The sequence below is a fragment of the Sarcophilus harrisii genome, chromosome 2 (genome assembly GCF_902635505.1).
Source record: "Sarcophilus harrisii chromosome 2, mSarHar1.11, whole genome shotgun sequence".
Taxonomy (NCBI): Eukaryota; Metazoa; Chordata; class Mammalia; order Dasyuromorphia; family Dasyuridae; genus Sarcophilus; species Sarcophilus harrisii.
Genome location: NC_045427.1, coordinates 311,971,754 through 311,994,139, shown reverse-complemented (window position 1 = coordinate 311,994,139; position 22,386 = coordinate 311,971,754). Strand labels below are relative to the sequence as shown.

At 36.1% G+C, this 22,386-nt stretch overlaps 1 protein-coding gene across 3 annotated transcripts in view; it reads left to right on the top strand.

Annotated features, from left to right (window-relative positions):
- Window positions 1-1,750: 1,750 nt before the first annotated feature.
- Window positions 1,751-22,386, top strand: part of C2H14orf28 (chromosome 2 C14orf28 homolog) — a 56,249-nt gene continuing 35,613 nt past the window's right edge. Inside the window, exons 1-5 of one of the 3 annotated variants that reach the window (XM_031952620.1) lie at window positions 1,751-1,790; window positions 11,917-12,441; window positions 13,460-13,549; window positions 14,944-15,078; window positions 15,843-17,867. In XM_031952620.1, the coding sequence (XP_031808480.1) occupies window positions 11,918-12,441; window positions 13,460-13,549; window positions 14,944-15,078; window positions 15,843-16,026 (933 nt within the window). In that variant the 5' untranslated portion in view covers window positions 1,751-1,790; window position 11,917 and the 3' untranslated portion in view covers window positions 16,027-17,867. Of the gene's footprint in view, window positions 1,791-11,916; window positions 12,442-13,459; window positions 13,550-14,943; window positions 15,079-15,161; window positions 15,798-15,842; window positions 17,868-22,386 lie in introns of those variants that run through there. The other 2 variants (XM_031952622.1, XM_031952621.1) reach the window with 2 other exon arrangements.

Sequence of the window (22,386 nt, the reverse complement as noted above, 5' to 3'; positions counted from 1 at the left end):
GAAAATTGATACTATCCAGTTATGATTATTATGTCTTCTTGTACTTTTTTGCTCTTTACAAAGAAAGATAGAGAGATGCTGAACACTCAATATCTTAAAAGTGAATTAGCTTGTTTTTTCTCTAATGCAGTTTTCTCTTATCTTATCCTTGATCCCACATTACTATTTTCTTCTTTCCCTTTAAAGCATCACTTTATATTCCTCTCCCAATACAAAATTGTTTTGCTTCTATTACTTCCTATAGTCCCTGTTTGACCCCTCTCTATCCTTCTCATATTCTTATCCTTACCTATTTCTTTCTGAGTTTAATATCTATGTGTGTCTATAATTTCATTAAATCTCCTTTTATGTAATTCTGATGAAAGTGACATTCACAGATGTTAAATTCCCCCACCCCTTCCTCTATGGTTATGAGTACTTCACATCATGCACCTATATTATGCAGTAGTAATTTTCTTACCTTTTTCTTTTCTTTCCAGTAAAGTCTCTCATATCTATTTTTGTCTTCTCTTAAGATCATTAAAACACAACTATAAACTATTCTTCCTTCTCTTCCCTCTGCACAGCGTATTAAGTTTTTTTTTTTCTTCTCTTTTGAATCTCTAAACCCTCTCAAGATATCTTGGGGTCTACTAGCTAGATTTTTTTCTTAAGGACCATGCCTTCCAGGGGTCCTCAAACTACGGGCCAGCGGCCCAGATGCGGCAGCTGAGGACGTTTATCTCCCTCACCCAGGGCTATGAAGGTTCTTTATTTAAAGGCCCACAAAACAAAGTTTTTGTTTTTACTATAGTCCGGCCCTCCCACAGTCTGAGGGACAGTGAACTGACCCCCTATTTAAAAAGTTTGAGGACCCATATGGCCAGGATATATTTCACTTTGGTGTAATCAAGCAATGGAAAACTCAAGAATCCTGGATTCCTCTTCTACTTTATGGTTAAGTCACTTAACCTATGAGTGCCCCAGGCAAGTATGAATATTAGTTAATGACTATTTGTAGATCTGCGTTATTGGAAGTAATTTCCACGCAGGATGTTCTCCTACACCTATAAAATTAGTTTCACATCCTTTCTCCCCATTTAAAAATCACTTTTAATCCAGCAGTCGCGTCTATCCCAATTCCACTGCATTGTAAGGTGGCACCTCTGGGGATTACTGTTAAACCCTCCAAAGAACTGATTTCACGAAGCAGAGAAAGGACACTGACAACCATCGGAGTGAAATTTAATTTCCTATAGGAGATTTGTGCTACAAACTCCACCCTCAGCATAAAACTCCGCCCCTTTCCCGAAGGACGCACCCACTCCCCGTCAGCCTGTCACTCTCCACATCCCCATTCCTTTGGCCTGGCCCTTAGGATTCCTGGGACAAATCCCAGAAAGTCTCTCCACATGGGACGGACGGGTCCCGGCCCAGGCTCGGCCGCGCAGTGACGTCATCTCGGCACTTGCGCAACAGCCCCGCCTTAGGGGCGGAGGGCGGGGGAGGGGGGCCCTCAGGCCGAATCCCCCTCCGTAATAACAAGCGACGCGCTCCGCGGCCACGGCTCAGTGGCTCCTCCGGCTAGTGCTGGCGGCGCCGAGGCTGCAGGAGCGAGCGCCGCGGAGGCTGCCATGGAGGTCGTAGCGGCGCCAGGCGCTCAGCAGCAGGGAGGCCGCGATAGCCGGCGGAGTTAGTCGATGAGGAGCCGGCGGAGGCGGCGGGGGCGGCGGCGGCCAGGGCTCTCCATGCGCAAGCGGCGGCGGCGGCGGCGGCGGGGGCGGCACCGGCGGTTTCTGCTCCCCGAGGAGGTAGGCGGAAGCGTCCCGCGGTGGGGAGTTCCCCCCTTGCACCCCTGGCTCTTCCTTCGTAGGGCGCCCCCTCCCACCCGCTGCCAAGGCTGAATAAGCCTTCTAGGTCCGTCTCCTCTCTTTCCGAAGTAAGGGGGGGAGGAGACGGCGCCTCTGCCCGGCCCCTCTATTCCCGCGCCCTCCCTTGAGCTCTGCCCTCTCCACCGCAAGCCCCCCCCACCCCGCGGCTGGGATAGCTGGGCAGTCCCTGGGGCGGGGACGCCGATTCCGAGCCCCGGATGGGCATGGGGGGGGGGGGGTGGATGCACGGGGGGGGGGGGGGGGGGGGGGGGGGGGGGGGGGGGCGGGGAGGAGGTAGATGGTGTCCTCCTGGCTGCTCTGCAATAATTCCCAAAGCCAGAAGCCATTTCTGGGGAGAAGACACGCCCTGCTCCGGGGTGCGGCGCCGCTGCAAGGGCTGGGACTCGGGGTTTGGGAATTGGGAGCAACAGGAGGCCTGGCGGAGTCCTCCGTTCATCGGGCACTTTATGCCTTTGGGTAGGAAGAGTCTCTCTTTGGGGGTGACGGACTGGAAGAGAATCGAGGTTTAACTCAGTGGGGAGCATAAGGGGAAAGGACTCTTTGACTGAGGGGAGCTTAGCCGGCCAAATGCCATCATTTCATGGGCTTCCACCTAAATGCCTGTAAGCCCGAGAACGTTCCGAACAACCCTCTTTGCATGCACCTTGTTTTTACCGGCTTTGTTATACTTTCTTGGTAACAAGTTAAAGTGAAGCTTAAATGCTAAAATTGGATTGATGACCTGATTTGATAGCATTCCTTCCTTTAAATTTTTCTCCTTTTGGAGACAAACCAAAAGAGTTTTTGCCTTCCTTCATATACAAAAATGATATATGTTTAACTTGGCAAGAACAGAAGGATTGTTTTATCGTTCTATCGTTTTGTTCATGAGGCTGTAATTGATTAGATGATGCTACTCATCGGAAGATTACAAAAGTCAGAGTTTAAGCTTGCTTTCCTTATACAGTATTTAAGGAATGTGAGACTAGTCGTTTTAAGTACACATTCTAAATTCTTTTTTCCTCCCATATTCTAAACTTTGAAAATGTAGTACAAAAGCTGTAAAATAAAAGTTACTCTCAAAATATATGGACACTTGATTTTTTAAAAAAGTTGTTGCTAAGTAATAGTTGGACTAAGTTTGGGTCATAGCAGACTCTAGACTTGCCACACCCACTTATTCTTAAGTGATTGGATGGTGTTTGACTAATATAAATGCTCAAAATGTTGACTGATTGGAAGAAGCATATATTGTACAATTTAAGTATGAATATTTTAAAAGATTTGAAATGTTATGCTCCAAGTCAAATACTGTATTGAATTGTCCTTAATGGTCAGTTGTCTTAATAGTGTTAAACCTGTTCATATTTACTAAAACAATAAAAGGACAAATATCTGCAGAGCACATGTTATAGATTCTAACTACTGGTAAATTTGTAAAAACTAACAAAATAATATATGATTGCTTATTATAAGAAAATTCACAAGTCGTGCTTTATCATTCATACATTTGCAGGGATTAAGATTCGAATTTGAGTTGAAAAGATTTTAGTTGCTAACTAGTCCTACTCATACCTAAAAGAATCTTCTCTACACTTTACTATAGTGGCTGTCTTGTATAAAAACCTCCCAGGAAAAGAATATCTATACTACCTGACACTGCAGTCCATTCCCTTTGAGTTATATGTGTTTTTCATCGAACCAATACTGTCTCTTTGCATCATCTACTTTCTGCTCTTAGTTCTGCCTTCTGCCTCAAGCAAAATAAATGTAATTCCTTCTTCCTTTGATGGCCTTAAAATAGTCCCTCTCTAATTTGCTGTCTTTATTCAGTGTCCCTCTCATAGAGTCCATTATTGATTTTTTCCGTGTGAGCATTATGCCCTACAAACTACAAATAAGAACTTGCTTTTAGTATTATCTAGACTTAAGGGTGTGATAGAGAAAATGTTAAAAAAAATGCAGATTAAATTTAAGTGTTCTCGGAACTGATTTAGTTAAGCTCTCAGTGGGGAAGCTATATATTTTTAGTTCCTTCAAGTAATCCTGTCTTCAAAGCCGGTCACTTTTCTGTTTCTGCTTCACTTCTCTTCCCAGTCTTCAGTGGTCAGTATCCTGATGGCTAGAATTAAGTAAGCATGGTGAAGTGGATAGAAAAGTAACTTGCAAATCAGGAAAAACCTGGGTTCAAGTCAAACTTAGATAGAATTCCCGGGGACTATATATGCTTTAGAAACCAAAAAATAGCATTATGTTGTATCTTAATTTATTTTGTTAAAAATTTCCCAATTATATTTTTATCTGGTTCCTGTGCACTAGAGTTGGGGATTTTACCTCCCTGAGTTTGATACTTGTGATGATATTTTGATCTATCAGTTTAGTAATCCTGGTGAAAAAGGAAATAAGGTTAGTGCAGCTTGGATAGGGAACTGATGGGACTGAATTTAATATTTTATTGTATAAGGCTCTCCCAGAGAGCAACTTCCCTATGAGGCAGGTCAGCACCTTTTCTTCTGTGAGTACAGAAGGATTAATATTCAGGTTCACACAGCTCTAGGTGTATCAGAGATGGGGATTGAACATAGGTCCTTTCTGCCTGAGGTTAGTTCTCTCCACCAAGCCATGGCATTACCATGGACTCTAATCAGGCATTACCTTTTAAAAAGTACATTTTATTGATTTGTTTTGTCACAATAATTTTTTAATGGAGAAAAACATCAACTTTTCATCTCCTTCATTTCGGACTGTGCCTTGTAACAGAAAAACAGCTAAGCAAAAATACCCCATAGAATGACATTTTTAACAAGGCATACAGCATATGCTATCTTAATAGATTAATTTACTACTTTTTACTACCTTTCTGCCATGACCGTTTCTTCTCTGATATTATCATTGGTTTTTCATTGGCCTAAAAGTTGGGCTTCCTTTTAGTAGTCCCCTCATTTTCGTTGTTATAGTCTCTATATGGTTCTTTTGCTATTTCACTCTGCATTAGTTCCTACAGATTTTTACAGTTTTCTATGAATTCTTGATTTATTTCTTACTGCATAATAATATTCCATTAATCATATATATAGTTTGGGTTTTTTTTTCCCAACCATTCCTAAGATATATAGGCACTCACGTTGGTTCATTTTCCTTGGTATTACAAAAAGTGCTACTGTGAAAATCTTGGTTTCTACAAGATTTTGTTTTTGTCTCTTACTTCCTCAGGTTATGTGCTTAATAATGGAATCACCTGTTTAAAGGGTATGGATAATTTAATCACTTTTATTTTTTGTACAATTCCAAATTGATTTCCAGAAAGATTGAACTAATTCACTGCTTGCTATGTATTAGTGAGCCTGTGTCCTACCTGGACAATTTTTGTTGTTTGTCAGCATGGATGATTTTACACAGCGTGAGGTGAATCCGCAGAATTGTTTTAATCTGAATTTCTCTTACTATTAATTATTTGGAGCATGTTTTCAAACATTTGCAAAGTATTTTTCTATATCCTTTGAATTATCTTTTGGGGAATAGTTCTCAGTGTTAAATATTCATGTCTGGGCCTCTGTGTAGAATGGCTAATCACTTTTTTCCAGTTCCTAATAGCATATTTTTTTCATGTAAAAACCATTTTTACCATTTGTATTTTAAAAATTTGAGATTCTCTTCTGTCCCCTTCTCCTTACTGAGATGGCAATTAATTTGATACAGGTTTTATACATATGCAGTCATACAAAATATAATACCATATTAGTCTTGTGGTGAAAGAAAACAGACAAAAAATAAAGTTAAAAAAATACTATCCTTCAATCTGCATTTAGACTTCATCAGTTCTGTTATTGTATGCAGCGTTCTGGTTCTGCTCACTTCACTAATTATTTCTTAAAAGGACAAAACAAATATAGCTAATAGAAGTCAGTAAGCCCACATCTCCATTATATTTTTGTTGTTCAATCATATCTGATTCTCTGTGACCCTATTTGGAATTTTCTTCTCAAAAGTACTGGAGTGATTTGCCCTTTTTTTCTCCAGCTCAGTTTATAGAGAAGGAAACTGAGGCAAACAGGGTTATGTGAATTGCTCAGGATCATAAGACTAGTAAATATATCTGAGGTCAAATTTGAAGTGAGGAAGAATCTGACTTCTGGCCCAGCACTCACTGCCCTATGGTACCACCTAGTTGCCCTACAGTGTGTTGAAATTATCTTAAAAATGAATTTCCTGGGGCTTGGTAGAAAATCCCAGAGTAGTTGGGAGGTGTCAGAGCTGGACTCTCTTCAAGGGAGGTTTGGAACTCTCAGCCCCACCTTCCAATCCAAGTGGCTTAGGGTAATGAAGGAGGCAGAAGAATGATGTGTGTGACTGATGTTCTCTACCATTCTTTCTCATTTTGGTTTTTAGATTTCTTCAAACAAGTCTATCTTTTAAAACATAATAAAACAGGGGCAGTTAGGTGGTGCAGTAGATGGAGAGCATCAGCCCTAAAGTCAGAAGGACCTGAGTTCAAATTTGAACTCTCCTAGCTGTGTGACCCTGGGCAAGTCACTTAACGCCAATTGCCTCAGTCAAAACAACAACAACATGATAAAACAGAAAGAATCCAGAGGGAAATAAAAAGTTTTTGCACAAAGGTTGATAAGAGAGAAAAGTAAGGAAATTCATCCTGAGGGTACCTGAGGTTAGAAACTAAGTATAAATAAAAATAGAAAATAAATAAAGTAAAAATAAATTTAAAAATAAAATAAAAAATAGAAAGATCTATAAGATTTTTTTTAGCAGACTCTACCACCAATTGCAGAAAATCTACCACATTTGAATTCTGACATCATAGTCCTTAAGGCTAACACCTAGTAATTACTTTATTTCAGCAAAATAGTTAAAATGCATTAAGTGCTTAAATTTAAATACATATGCATTGTTTTATTGAAATAAAGTTGGGAAGAATAGCTTTGCTAGACCATCTCTACTCATGAAGGACTCTGTTCTAGTGCTAACAATTTTAAGGAAGAATTGAGTATGGCCTCCTACTCTTATTACCTATATCATTCTGGGATGGTCACTCTGCCTTCCTTAGGTTACCCTTCTATGAATTGGAGTTAACAATAACTCCTGCCTCCCAGGGTAGTTGGGAGGATAACATGAGATACTGTATTTATAGAGTGGTTTGTAAACCTTAAATCTCTCTGAATAAGAGTTTAGATTAGTTTTATCTCCTAATACTAATATACTAATATAATACTAGTATAATTAGCATTATACTCCTAAACAGAAGTAAAGTAAGTGCTGTTAATCCCCATTTTACAAATAAGAAATCTGAGACTGAAAGAAGTTCAGTGGTCTTAGGTAATATTGTAATTTGAGTTTCCCTGGCTCCAATTCCAATTCTCTATCCATCATATCAAGCCATCTAATCTTAGTTTTATGTTTAGGGTTACTGGAAAGGGTATAGAGGATACACAATCCTATTGTTCATTGTTTGCAGATTATTAAAAAAAAATACCACTTTTATATATTCTCTTTCAATAAGGTATCTTGCGCACATAATCAGCAAACATTGATTATATACTCACTCTATATATACTCACTCCAGGCACAAGTGTCAAGCACAGGAGATACAAATGTTAGTAAAGACTGTCTTTATCCTCAAGACAAAGACTGCATATAAAAGTAAAGCTGAAAAGTAGAGAGGAAGCATAGGAAAGATGTCCCCTTGCAGGGGCTTAATGACTAAGTCTTGAGTTTTGAGCATTACTGGTCTGGGCTTCTCCAAAATGGAAATTTCTGGGAAAAACTCATCAGAAGGACCTGCTAAGAACAAAATTATATATGTTAAAAATTATGACATGGATGCTTTGAAAAGCTATAACAACATAAGTAACTTTGACATTGCTTATTAAAATAAAAACAGGGAGACATGCTTATCAGAGGCATTTACCACTATCATGAAGGATGACATTCAGATAGTAGTTCTAGCTACTCAATGGTCCTGAATGATTTTGTATTGATTGCAATTGTATTAAGCCTCCTAACATTTTATAATCAACTAAGTGAGAGCCACAGTCAGTCACTCAAAAGTCAAGCCTTCATTGTTAGACACTTAGTAGCCAGGTCACCCTGGGCAAGTCACTTTACCCTTGTTTGCCTCAGATTCCTTATGTGTAAAATGGTAAAGAAAATGGCAAAGCACTCCCATGTCTTTGCCAAGAAAACCCTAAATGGGCCACAAAGAGCTGGAAATGACTGAACAACAATAACAACAAATATCATGTGCGTTTTATACATACACACATACATACAAATGGCAAACCTCTTAAAGTATTTTTGCCAAGAAAACTCCAAATTGGGTTTCAGAGGGTTGGAACACATTTGAAACAAATGAACAAAACAAGGCAAGGAAATGTCTTAGGGGAACGTAGAAAGACCTCTGGCAGAAGGTAGGACTTTAGCTGAGATTTGGAAGTCTTTTGGACTCTACCCTCATGTTTTCATGCAGAGTATCATCCTTTTCTCTCTTCCCTCTTCAGTTTTGTGTGTGTGTGTGTGTGTGTGTGTTGTCTTCCCTTGTTGGATTATTGTCAGTTTCTTGAAGGCAGGGACTGTCTTGTTCACATTCCCTGCACAGCACAGTGCCTGACATGTGGTGAGTGCTTAATAAGGTATTAAGGATGGGTATGAATGGGTTGTAATTTGCACCATTAGAGTATCCACAACAAAAAAATCATATATCTATATAAAACTTGAAGATATACATGATGCTACACAGCTGCACTTTCCACTTGGCTTTTAAATATTTTGTTTTTTTAAATAAAGGTCTGTCTTTTTAGAACCTTTCCATACATAAGTTCTGTATCATCAAATCAAATTTGCACCTCTACTATTAGGGAGAAGGAAATTTAGGAGTGGGAACTCTTAGGAGAGGAAATTGTCAAATCAGATAGAGTTGCCTAGATCTTTTGAGATGGTAAACAGCTTGAGGAGGGGCACTCAAGCCTGTGTGAGTCAGATGCAAAATGTTAATCCAGGTTTTACTAGTTCAGAAGGCAGCTCCCTTAACCACTTGCCATGCTGTCTTTATTTACATTAGGATGTTATCTTTCTTATTAGCTATACTTTCTAAATTGGTGTGTAAATATTTGACTCACAGGTTTTTTTGTTTGTTCTTTTTGGTTCCTTCCTTGGATTTTATCTCATGTGAACTGTTGGCTACCTTAGTCTTCTTTCTGGATTATAACTCTAAGAACATTGAATCAGAGGACACCTAGCTTTAAATTTTTATTCTCCAGTGGACAAGCAGAATGGCTATATGATAGGGCAAGTAAATCTCTCTGGGCCTGGTTCCTCTTCTAGAGTTGAACTAGAAGACTTTTGTAGTCCTTTACATCTTTATATCTAATGATTGCACTAAATAAATGCATATTGATTGATATAATATACAGAGGTGGTTTTCACCATCCACATTTCAAATTTGCAAAACTCCAGGCATGTACCTTCTTTTCAGTGCTTGTTAGGACATTTCAACTTTGGCCAGGAGTCTTTAATTCCTTTGTTCCTATGGCTCAGAAATCTAAATCCTCTTTTTAGGTGCCAATCTCTTAATTAGCTCTTCATTATTCTTCCTACTTCCTTGAACTACTACTATATGTAGTTCAATTGGCAGATTCTTATTAACTACCATGTGCCAGCACTGTGCTAGGTGATGGGGATCCAAAACCAAAAGTGAAACAGTCCTTTTTATAGGGGGGAATGTGCATATGTAACTCTGCAAAGTAAATACAAGGTTAATATTGGTGAGAAGACAATGTCTTGGGGATTGAGGAAGGGACTCAAGCAAAAGGTAGTATTTAATCTGTCTCTTGAAGGAAATTTAGGATTTTAAGAGCCAGAGGTGAGAAGGGAATACACTCCAGGCTTAGAGGACATTCAGTGCAAAATCATTGATGCTGGTAAAGTCTTTAAAAATTGTATAAAATAATCACTGAAACCATGTTCTCTTTGATCTGCAATGAAGGAAAGATTCAGGGTCTCCCAGGCTCCAGAGAGTCTTGAAAAAGGCACATCCTCCAGACAGAGATAAGCAGTATTATTCTAGGGCAAATCACACCCCCCTCCATTGATCTTTTGGGGAGTCACATCCTCATTCAGGAAACTTCAAAAAGCCTTTAAAGTGATTTTCATTCATTTGGAAGATCTGGGCCTGATATTGATAAGTATCTAGGCCTGGGGACATAGGCTTTCTTTTCAACTTGAAACCTGAGCCTCAGATTTCCTATTAAAGGGAAATTTTAAACTCATTTCTTTGTAGAATGTCCAAAGCAGGACTATGCCTTGCCAAGGAACCTCTCCTTGGCACAGCTGCCTGCCAGGACTTCTGCCTGCTGTGGAGAGACCCTCTTCTCAGTGAAAAACCTTTTGTTATCTCTCTGCCACTGAGGAAGTCAGTCTCCTAGCAAAGCTGACTTCCGCAGTGCCAATAAAACTTCCTTTTTCCATTAATATTTTGGGTTCGGGAATTCTTTCATGTTGAACCTGCGCTGACTAGAAGGGGATTCACACCAGTATATCTTGGGGTATGAGGAACAGTGAGGATGGCTGTTTTGGCTGACCAAAAGTATTTGGAGAGGGGATTACTAGTTAATAAGGTTGGAAAGGTAGGTTGGAACCAGTTTATGAAGGACTAAAAATCAAACGGAGGATTTGTATTTGATCCCAAAGGCAATAGAAATTAATTGACAAGGGACTGATATTGTTAGGCTTGTGCTTTAGGAGAATCACTTTAGCAGCTGAAAAGAGGATGACTTGGAGAGGGGAAAGGCATGAAGCAATGAAAGCTTGTAGGAAGCTTTGGGCAGTAGTACAAGTGAGCTGCAAAGCTAAGCTGGCTGCTTTTTGTTGTCTTCCATTGCCACTGTAGAAGTCAGTCAGACAATACAAGCCAACACACTATCTCTCAGTGTCCCAAGCTACATGCCTTGCTCCCCTCTTTTCTACTGGGAGTTGGTTCTTAGCATCAGTTTTCTTTACCATCAGCCTTCTAAGCATCATGACTGGTCAGGGCATTGAACAGGGAGTCCTGCAGTCTTTTTCTTTATATGATTGCTTCCATGGTAATTATGTCCATTTTTTTCCTTGTTTTGTTTATTTCACATTGTATTCCTATAAATCTCAGGTTTCTCTAAGTGCTTAATATTTGTCATTTCTTGTGGTGGCAACAGTCTCCATTACTGAGTGATGGACAGTTTGTAATTATTCGTATCTACCAAAAAGGCTTCTGAAACTTGTTGTATATAGAGGATTTTTCCTTTTGACTTGAAAATATACTTCGTTTCCCTTTACAGCTTGGGGAAGAAGTAGACTAAAGAGGTTGTCATTCAAGTTTTCTGAATCAGATTTTCATTAGACATGGAGTTACTATTTTAAGAAGTATAGATTCTTGAATCCTTTGGCACAAGCATAAATTCTTCCCCTCATCCCCCGAGGCAATTGGGGTTAAGTGACTTGCCCAGGGTCACACAGCAAGGAAGTATTAAGTGTCTGAAGGCAGATTTAAACTGAATCCTCCTGTCTTCAGGGGTGGTGCTCTATCACGGTGCCATCTAGCTGCCCCAAGCATAAATTCTTTAATGCAAAATACTTTCCAGAGCTTCATGAAAAATGTTTAAAGTGTTCACTGCTATTAATTACAGTGATTGAGTGATGATTGGCATATTCCTCACATTGTTTTCTAAAGTTGAATGGAATATAATTTTAATTACAATGGGATCCCATTATAACAAGTTTTTTTTTTTTTTTTTAAACATTATATAGATGAAATATTCTTCAAAATACTATCTTTTCTACTATTGGAGTTGCTGTTGTAAATATTTTTGTAGATTAGGCAGAGTCTAAACATGGCCACACAAATTGAATAGATGATAGCAGAAATGAGTCATTCGACTTATTTTATATTTTAAAAATCTAATAGAACTCTTAGTTGATTCCAAATTTAACTAATATCTTTAGATGGTTTTATATTTAGAATCACAAGAGTTCTAAAATTCAAATTTATTGCTGTATTATAAATTTGGTTTTTACATTTTAGGATGAAGACATTGTTTGAAGAAATCAAAGCATCAATTAAAAATAACTATAACCAAGACCGTTCATTTTGGAGGCCTGTCCTTCCCTGGGGAGGGGTTTTTACCATCAAAGCTGGCCGCAAAGCAGTGTCCTGTACACCACTCTATGTTGAAATAAATCTGAAAAATACCTGCACTATAGATGGATTTTTGATGTTACTATATGTCATTCTTCATGAAAATGAAAATTTCCCCAGGGAACTCTCTCTTCACTTAGGCAGAGAGTTCGTAGACTGTTTTCTTTACTTAATGGACTCATACAGTTTTACAACTGTAAAACTACTCTGGATTTGGGACAAGATGGAAAAACAGCAATACAAATCTGAAGTTCACAAAGCTTCATTAATAATTGATTTGTTTGGAAATGAACATGATAATTTTACAAAGAATCTGGAAAACCTCATGTCGACCATTCAAGAGAGTTATTGTTCAAACTGGAGATGTCCAACCCGAGTGCAGGAAGATCAGCAGCGAACAATTAACATAAAGTAAGTAGCTGAAAATACTAGTAGAGAAGAAGGTTCCAGGATCCAGATGAATATAGAGGCAAAGGGCAGAACTACAAGATAGAAATGGAAAGAGGGGGACAAGCTAAGAGAGGACCAGGGAAAGAAAACCATGACTATAAGAAAAAAAAGATGCACAAAGCTACCCTATATGTATATATACATATATGCCAGCATTTAATAAATCTTTATTGACTGACACCAGAAAGGGAACTTGGATCCCATTCCAGAAAAATAGCATAATATTTTATTTACAAATGGAAAAATGAAGTCATATTCCATAATTTTGAGAAGTTACATTCTAGATACATTTTCCTGTCTTTGGGACAGTTTAGTTTTTAAGGTAGGAATTTTTTTTATAAAACATCTTTGATGTGTAAGAGAAAATTCTAGTATTTCCTATTTGCATGGTGCTTTTAATTTTCTTTTCTTTTAAATTTTTTTAACTAAAGCTTTTTATTTTCAAAACATACATGGATAATTTTTCAACATTGACCCTTACAAAACTGTTGTGTTCCAAATTTTCCTCCCTTCCCTCTACCCCCTTCCCTAGATGCCAAGTAATCCAATATATGTTAAATATGTGCAATTCTTCTAATCTTAATCTACAATTATTGTGCTGGTGCTTTTAAATTTTAAAGCACATCATTATCCATCTCATTTTGTCTGTACAACTTTCCTAAATGTATAGACAAGTTAAATTACCTATACTACCACAGCTATAATGGAAGAAAGTCTGCTGAGTTTAAGTCACCTATTGTAAACATTAGACTAGACCAGATTGCTTCTTTGGAATATTTTTAAAATTGATTTTAAAGTTCCTTTAACAACAGCATTTTAGAATTAAGAATACCATTTTGAGGTATTAGTGTTCTGGAAAAGTTAGAGAAATGTTAAAAGCATTATCTTATTCAAATTATTAAAGTATTATCTTAAAATGCAATAAGAACTTCTTTATGCTTCTAAATACAAAATTATACATATTTCATAATTGTTTCAGTCCTCCCCAAGAAATACCCCATGGAAACTTGATTCGATTGGCTGTGGATGAATTATTTTGTTCCAAGATAGAACTATGTGAAGAGCAAGGGTGAGTATTTTGCTAACTGTTTTAAAGGTAATCTGTTATAAATCTGTTATATGCTGTTTATGGGGAAATGTAAACACTTAGATTTTATTATGTTCTGTTGTTACATATATTGTTGTTCTATTGTATTAGATGCTGATGTATGTAATTATGATTCCATTTTTCTCCATTAATGAGTAGATACCTTGGTTAAGCAAAACCCAACCAATCAAGGAGGACCCCCAGTTAACTGGATATTTTTTCTGCTCTCCCAGATTTAGGAAAAAAGAGGTAAATGACAAAAAGAGAAAAAGAAAAGATTTAATAAAAAATAATAACTTATAGATGCTATCCTAGAACCAATACATTCATTAGTCTAGACTCCTACATTTCAGAATAACCCTTAAGAATGTACAAGGTTTCATTTATCATCAAAAAAGGGTTAAAATATATTTGGTATACTATCTTTATACTACGCCAGGAAAATCAACTTTTATATTTTAGACAAATTTTTAATTACGTTGAAGCAAAAAAATTTATGGTTCATTTAAATTAATCATAAAATATAAGTGATGTCATGTCCAAAGCATTCTAGTTAATATTTTACTTTTATGTCTCTTTGTAGTTTTCTAATTAGTATGCAGTAAAAACTTTATAAAGCCAACAATTTCTGAGGGAAAACAGCTTTTCATGTATTAATAGATACAATATTTGTAAAATGAAGCAAATAAGAATTCATTCAGGCTATGGGAAATTCTTAGAAGGTCTTCTTACCTCTTTGTATACTCAAACGAGTCCAGTAAGAAGAAAATGTATTTCCAAATTCTGAAACCTTAATAATCAACTTGTGGCAGGATTTTTGTTTTTAATCTGTATATCTTGAGCACAATGCCTGGGATATATATACTGTGTGCTTAATGTAAATTCTCATTGATTCTTGCTAAATAAACAAAAATTATAAAATAATTATGTTTCCATGGGTTTCATCTTTAATAAATGCCATTTACTTGGTGTTTTCAAAGCACATATGGTACGTTATTTGACTTTCACAACAGATTAATACTGCAAGTATTATCACTCTTTTACAAATGAGAAACTGAGGCTTGAAAGGTTAAAGTGACTTGTTCAGGGTTACAGTGCTTCTAAATATAAGAGATAGAGTTTTAATCCTAGTTTTTGCTGACAGCAACTAGCATTCTTTCCAATCTATCATGCTGTCTCATTATTAGTTACTCTAGGGATTTTAACATTTAGTAGAAACTTGAGGGGAAAAAAAGAAATGTTAGATATGAGTAAATAGATCTATTCCAGTACATAAAGTTAAAGACTTTTGAAAAATTAAAGTTACAACAAAACAATTCCAGAAGTGTTGAAAAGATTGTGTGCTGAGTGAAATAATTCCTTATTTTTCATTTTAGCTGTGGTGGGCTAAGAGAATTTTCCCAGCGAGTTTTCTGCCATGGAGCACCACCTTTTGTTGTCTTAAATATGCAGCACTGGAAATCTGAAGATCTGGCATATGTACCATATTACTTGGATTTATCTGATCACAAGTAAGTACTATTTTTTGTTTTATAAAACAATTGAAAATGGAATTTCAGTTCAATTTTTCCTATTTATTCATGATTTTAAATAGGCCCAAAGAAGGGATTGTGATTGAAGAGTCATTGCTGAATTCCCTTTTTATTCAAAATGAGTTTTTAGATTACTACAAGTAAGTGTAGTTTTATTTTTTTTCCAGTTCAGTGATATAGTAGGTACTTACTTAACAAAGAAATTAATATCTATTAGTTATAGAATGTTATAGGGTTAAAACTTAGACAAAAAATTGAGAAATCCAGAATCCTTTTAAGACTTTGGTTTATAAAGTTTTCATTATGATTTGCTAAAATCTTTTATTGTTGTGGTTAATCCCTAATATACATATCATAAATCACATCTTGTCATTCCATATAATTTTTGTCCATATCTTTGTGCACATCTTCCATGTAGGACATACCCATTGAGTTCTAGATACTTTTGTTTGAGTCTTTTAATATTTTGATGATACTTATCTCTTATTCTTGCTACAAATGTTAACTACATTAAGATATATGTTAAAAATACATTTTAGAAATTTTTAAGTTTTGGCCACATCACCACACACACTTCATAAATTAGAAAGATGAGCATTCTTTTCTGGGATTCAGACAATCAAAACATAGTTTTCCTGATAACTAAGCTAAACATTTAAAGTTGAATGATTTATCTTTTTAATTAAAAAGGCTATTAAAATAATTTTAAATATATGTACTTTTAAATTTATTTTAATTTTCAGGTATTTGTTGGAAGGTGCCACATTATTTAACAAAGAGGAACATCATTATTCTGCAGCTTTCCAGATTGATGGATATTGGATGCACTATGATGGCCTCAGAAATGTGAATTTAATTTTGTTAAATAAACCACCAGAGTTTCTCCTCTTGTCATCGTTGGTTTATATTCGAGCAACAGAAAAATAAATATAGACTGATGCTAAATTAAATTGTGTTCCCTCCTGCCCCTCCCCTCCAAATTAAGGGCTCTTATTTTCTGTTTACTTGGTATCCAAGAAAATTGTTGAACTATAGTAGTTTCAGAGTTGTATTATCCCATGTTAAGCCCCAGGTATATGTTTTATATATAGAAAAAACTATGCAAAATGTTTGTAATTCTTTTTATATTTCCTGATTTATTTTTATACAAGCATATTTAATGTTGAAATAAAAATTTCTTGTAGACCGAATTTTGTATTCATATGTACATCAGATCTGTTGAAATTAATGTATCTTTATGCCCCCAAAATGGCATTTATAGTTGGATGTTTTTTTTCCTTAGAGATTCAAATAAAAATTCTTCAATTCTGAATCAACAATTGGGAAAAGCCAGATTAAAATTTACTCAAAGTTTAGAACACTTTGATAGTATAAAATTGAGCTGAGTTGGGAAATGTGTCTTTGCATTTCTGCTTCACCTCATTTCACCCACAACTCAGAGTGCATTATGGAATCAGCTAAGTTTTATTTGAATATGTAATTGTCAGTGTCTTAACTATTTTTATCCTTTTTTTTTTTTTTTTGGCCTAAAAATATCAAATTTTTAAACATTTTATAAGTATATGTGTGTACCTGTGATTCTTATGCATGGGCTTTGAATTCTTTTTCTTAAATATTGCTGAGAGAATTTTGAACCAGCTTCTCAAGTATTACAGTCCTTGCTAACTAATTTTAACTATTAATTCCCAGGAAAGTATTATTAATAATTATATAACCATCGCAAAAATGTCTTGTTTCGAAATTAAATATAAATAGAAGCTATAAGAGTGATAAATGTGCTCTATTAGATATTAAAGTAGACAGATTTATTTCTCATGTTAGTGTAAATGTAAGCAGTGTGCTTTGTTTTGTTGAAATGACTAAAAGGAAAACTTGAAATTAGAATTTTTGTTTTTGTTATTTGTCCTAAATCTGAATATTAATAATCAGAAACAAAAATATATATATACTTTGGATGTATAAGTGTCCTTGCTTGGTGAACTAATAGTTTTAACAATTTGGATTTTGGATATCTCACTCCCAAGTTTACATTTATCAGAATATTATGTTCATTAAAGACCTTAAGAACCTTATCTTATTATTAATTCAGTTGAGAAGAGGAAGATTTTCTAGCAACCATAGAAGCTACAATTGGCTTAACATTCATTTGGGCAGATTTTTTTAGAAATAAATTCTACTTCTAATACTACACAGTTTACTTCCATAGTGTATTATTTTTTATTAAATGAATTCCTAAATTGCCATTGTGGTCACATTGGTATTTCAGAATGCAGCTAAGTTGGGGGAAAATAAAACCCAAAATGAAAGTATTTAGACACAAGATAAAACTGGGGTTCAGCAATCACTTTTACCAAAAAAAGAAAAAGAAAAAATGTATGATTCCTTATTGTATTTTAAAAAGAATTTGATATCTAATCAAACTTTACTGAACAAACCAAGGTACATTTGGTACTGCTCTGGGTTAAAAAGATTAAAAGTAATAGCTTATATTTATATAGTGCTATAATGGTAGGGTAAAGGAATTATATTCCCTAAATGAGAGGATACAGATAATACAAAAATTGAGTCTTTACTAAAATTATGCTTAAAATGAAGATTTTACTCAATATTTTGCACCTTATTTAAAATAAATACATGATGCTAGTTGTTACAAAATGGTGACTTACCTACCTCACAGGGTTGTTGTGAGGATGAAGATAATGTTTGTAAACCTTAACCATCCTGAAAGGTGCTAATAAAAAAAAAACTGATTTTTTTTTTCTCTTTCATGTATGAATATGACTCTCAGTTTATTTCCTACTTCTTTATCATCTCTTGTTAAACATAGCTGTGTATTGGGGGCTGAATTTAATATAGAATAATATAACAAATAAAAAAGTGTTCCCAAATAAATTGCAAAAGGATGAAAATTATGAAATACTTAAATTGGCTAATAACAAGCAAACAAGCATTTTTTAAGCATTTACTATTACACTGCACACTAGGGTTACAGAATCAAAAAGTAATCCTTGCTCTCAGGAATAGAGATGACATATTTTCTGTCCATCTCTCCCCCTCAAATTTTTAAAAATATCTTTAATATTAATATTTTAATATTTTTCCATTTTACTTGTAACTTTTTTTAAAAATTCTTTTCTTTTTCATTCTTTGAGAAGGCAAACAATTTCATATAAACTAACAAGTTATCATTTAAAAACATTTTCTTTTCAGCCATATTGTGGGGAAAAAAAATCTAAACCAAAAGAAAAAGTTAAAAAACACTATTTCATATAGCATTCAGATTTCATCAGTTCTTTCTCTAGAGGTAGATATTTTTCATCATGGGGCCTTTGGAATTGCCTTGGATCATTGTATTGTTGAGAATAGCCAAGTCATTCACAGTTGATCATCTTATAGTATTGCTATTACTGTGTACACTATTCTGGTTCTGTTCACTTTGCATTAGTTCATGTCAATAGATTTTTCTGAAACCATCCTGCTTGTTATCTCTTATAGCACAATAGTGTTCCATCACAATCATGCACCACAATTTGTTCAGTTATTCAGCTATCACTTAAGAAGTGATGGTTCCCTCAAATTCTAATTTTTTGCCACCACAAAAAGAGGTGCTAACATGTTTTGTATACATAGGTCCTTTCCTTTTGATCTCTTTGAAATATAGATTTAATAGCGTTATTACTAGATCAAAGGTTATACACAGTTTTATTACCTTTGGGCATAGTTTCACATAGTTCTCCAGAATGGTTGGATCAATTTGCCATTCCCAACTGTGCATTAATGTCTGAATTCTCCCACATTTCCTTCAACATTTGTCCTTTTCCTTTTCTGTCATATTAGCTAATCATTAGCTAATTAGATATTTAAATGTGCCTTTCTCTAATCCATACTGATGTAGAAATTTTTTTTTTTTATGTGATTATAAATAGCTTTGATTTCTTTGGCAAACTGCTTGTTCATCCATTGGAAGTCTCATGCTTTTTGAAATTTGGTGCAGTTTCCTACCCCAGTCTGTCGTCCTTCCTCTCACCACCTCCCATTTCTCTTATCCTTTTTCTACCTCTTTGTAGGGCAAGATAGATTTTGATACCTGAATGTTCATTCCTTGAGCCATTATGTTTGTTTTACTAATATTAAAACAATCCATACATATAAATCCCATCTGGTTATAATGTATTAATAATCCATGTGATAAATTGCTGTAATCACCTTACTAGTATTTTGTTAAAATTTTTTGCTTCAATATTCATTAGGGAAATTGGTCTATTATTTTCTTTCTCTGTTTTAGTTCTCCCTCTCAGAATTTGATAAGCCCAATTAAAAAATAAACAAAGAAACCAAGGAGATAAATAGAATATCAGAAAAGTTAGTTATGTTAGATAACTGTCAGGTAGGATAGATTTTTATATTCAACTGATTGTATACATTATTCCCTCTTTGAGCCAATACTGATGAGACTAAGTTTCAAGCAATGCTCCTTGCTCACTCTCCCATTTTCCCCTCCACTGTAATAGGTCTTTCTCACCTCTTCATGTGAAATAATTTACCTCAATCTACCTCTCCCTTTCTTTTGTTCTCAGTGTACTCCACTTTCCTATCCCTTAATTTTTTTTTGTCATTCCCTCAAATTCACCTTATACTCATACTCTCCATGTATTTTTCTACTATAGTTTTTGAGAATCAACCAGTATCATTTTTCCCTTGTATAGATGTGAACAGTTTAGCTCCATTGAATACCTTATATTTTCTTTTCCCTTTTTACCCATTATGCTTGTCTTGGATCCTGATATTAGAGGTCAAATTTTTGGTTTATTTCTGGTCTTTTTATCAAAGCTTGAAATCTTTCTATTTCATTGAATGGCCATTTTCCCCCTTTGAAGCATTATGTTTAACTTCACCAGGGAGGTGATTCTTGATTGTAGTCTTAGCTCCTTTGCCTTTCTGAAATATGTTGCATGATCTCTGGCTTTTTAAAGTTGCAGCCACCAAGTTCTGTGTAATCCTGATTGTGACTTTCCAATATCTAAAATGTTTCTTTCTGGCTACTTGAAGTATTTTTTACTTGACCTGAGAAGGTTCTGAAATTTGCTATAATGTTCTTTAAAAGTTTTATTTGGGGATGTCTTTGCTGAAGTGATAAGGGATTCTTTCAATGCCTGTTTGCCTTCTAATTCCAGGACATCAACGCAGTTTCCTTGATAATTTCTTGAAAGATGCTGCCCAGGTCTTCCTTTTGATTCTAGCATTCAGGTAATCCAATGATATTGTCTCTCCAAGGTCTATTTTCCAAGTCAGTTATTTTTCCCATGAGGCATTTCATATTTTCTTCCTTTTCCCCCCCATTCAAAAGAATTTGAATTTAATTGATTTCTTGATGGCTCGTAGAGTCATTAGTTTCCACTTGCCCAATTATGACTTTTAAGGTGTTTTCCCTCAATAAGTTTTTGCATTTTCTTGCTTTTTTTTTGTATTTTCTTTTCCATTTTTCCATTAAGGAGTTGTTTCTTCATTGAATTTTTTGTATCTCCTTTTCCATTTGGCCAATTCTGTTTATTTTTTTGGACCCTTCTACTTTTAAGCAGTTTTTCAAGCTCAATTCTCTTGCATCACTCTCATTTCTTTTCCTATTTTTTCTTTTACCTCTCTTATATGATTTTTGGAGCTCCTTTATTTTCTAGATTTGAGACCTGTTTATCTTTGGGATTTTGCCCCTAGGTGTCTTCACATTGTTATCCTCTTCTGAATTTCTGTCTTGCTTTTCCCTGTCCCCATAATAACTTTTTTTTTTTTTTAAATTTAATAGCCTTTTATTTACAGGTTATATGTATAGGTAACTTTACAGCATTGACAATTGCCAAACCTCTTGTTCCAATTTTCCCTCTCTTACCCCCCCCCACCCCCTCCCCCAGATGGCAGGATGACCAGTAGATGTTATATATTAAAATATAAATTAGATACACAATAAGTATACATGACCAAACCGTTATTTTGCTGTACAAAAAGAATCAGACTCTGAAATATTGTACAATTAGCTTGTGAAGGAAATAAAAAATGCAGGTGGACAAAAATATAGGGATTGGGAATTCAATGTAATGGTTTTTAGTCATCTCCCAGAGTTCTTTCGCTGGGCGTAGCTGGTTCAGTTCATTACTGCTCCATTGGAAATGATTTGGTTGATCTCGTTGCTGAGGGTGGCCAGGTCCATCAGAACTGGTCATCATATAGTATTGTTGTTGAAGTATATATAATGATCTCTTGGCCCTGCTCGTTTCACTCGGCATCAGTTCGTGTAAGTCTCTCCAGGCCTTTCTGAAATCATCCTGTTGGTCATTTCTAACAGAACAATAATATTCCATAATATTCATATACCACAATTTATTCAGCCATTCTCCAACTGATGGGCATCCACTCAATTTCCAGTTTCTAGCCACTACCAAAAGGACTGCCACAAACATTCGTGTACATACAGGTCCCTTTCCCTTCTTTATGATCTCTTTGGGATATAAGCCCAGTAGTAACACTGCTGGATCAAAGGGTATGCACAGTTTGATAACTTTTTGAGCCCATAATAACTTTCTATGGTCAAATTCTTTTTTCTTTTTGCTCCTTTTTCCCTTTCCCTTTCTCATTCCTTCCTTCCCTTTCTTTCCTTCCCCCCACCTCTCTTCTTTCTCCTCTCTTCTCTCACCCCTCTTTTTCTCCCTCCCTTCTCTTCCTCTCTCCCCCTTCCTCTTTTTCTCTTCCTTCTTTCACTCACTTCTTTCTCTCTGTCTCTCTCCTTTTCTGTTTCTGTCTCTCTCTCTCTGTGTCTCTGTCTCTCTCTTTCTTCCTTCTCCCCGCCTCTCTCCTTTCCTTCTTCCCCCCTTCTCTTCTCTCTTTCCTTCCTTTTAAATTGGACCTGTGCTCCCCAGGTGAAAGGAGTACTTTGTGCCGGTGGATGTGGGTCCTAGCTGTTTAACTGGTGCTACATTGATGTTGCCTGGGGGCCCTCGGGGGGACCCTCTTTTCTGACTGGATAAGGAGTGGGGTGGGGAGTGTCTAGTGCAGCTGGAAGTTGTAGGCATCTGGCAGCTTACTAGGTGCTGAGCTGGGGCCCTGTCTGGTGTGTGCTTCTACACTGGCAGCTAGAGGATGCCCGTCTGGCCAGGGCTGTACCAAAGTACATGGGGATTTCCAGAGTCGGAGTCTGTCAGCTCTGGTTTTGCCAAGGCATGTGTGGAGTCTTGGTGTTGGTGTTTGCCTGCTTCATCACACCTAGGCTCAGGATCTCCTGCTGATTTGCTGAAGTGG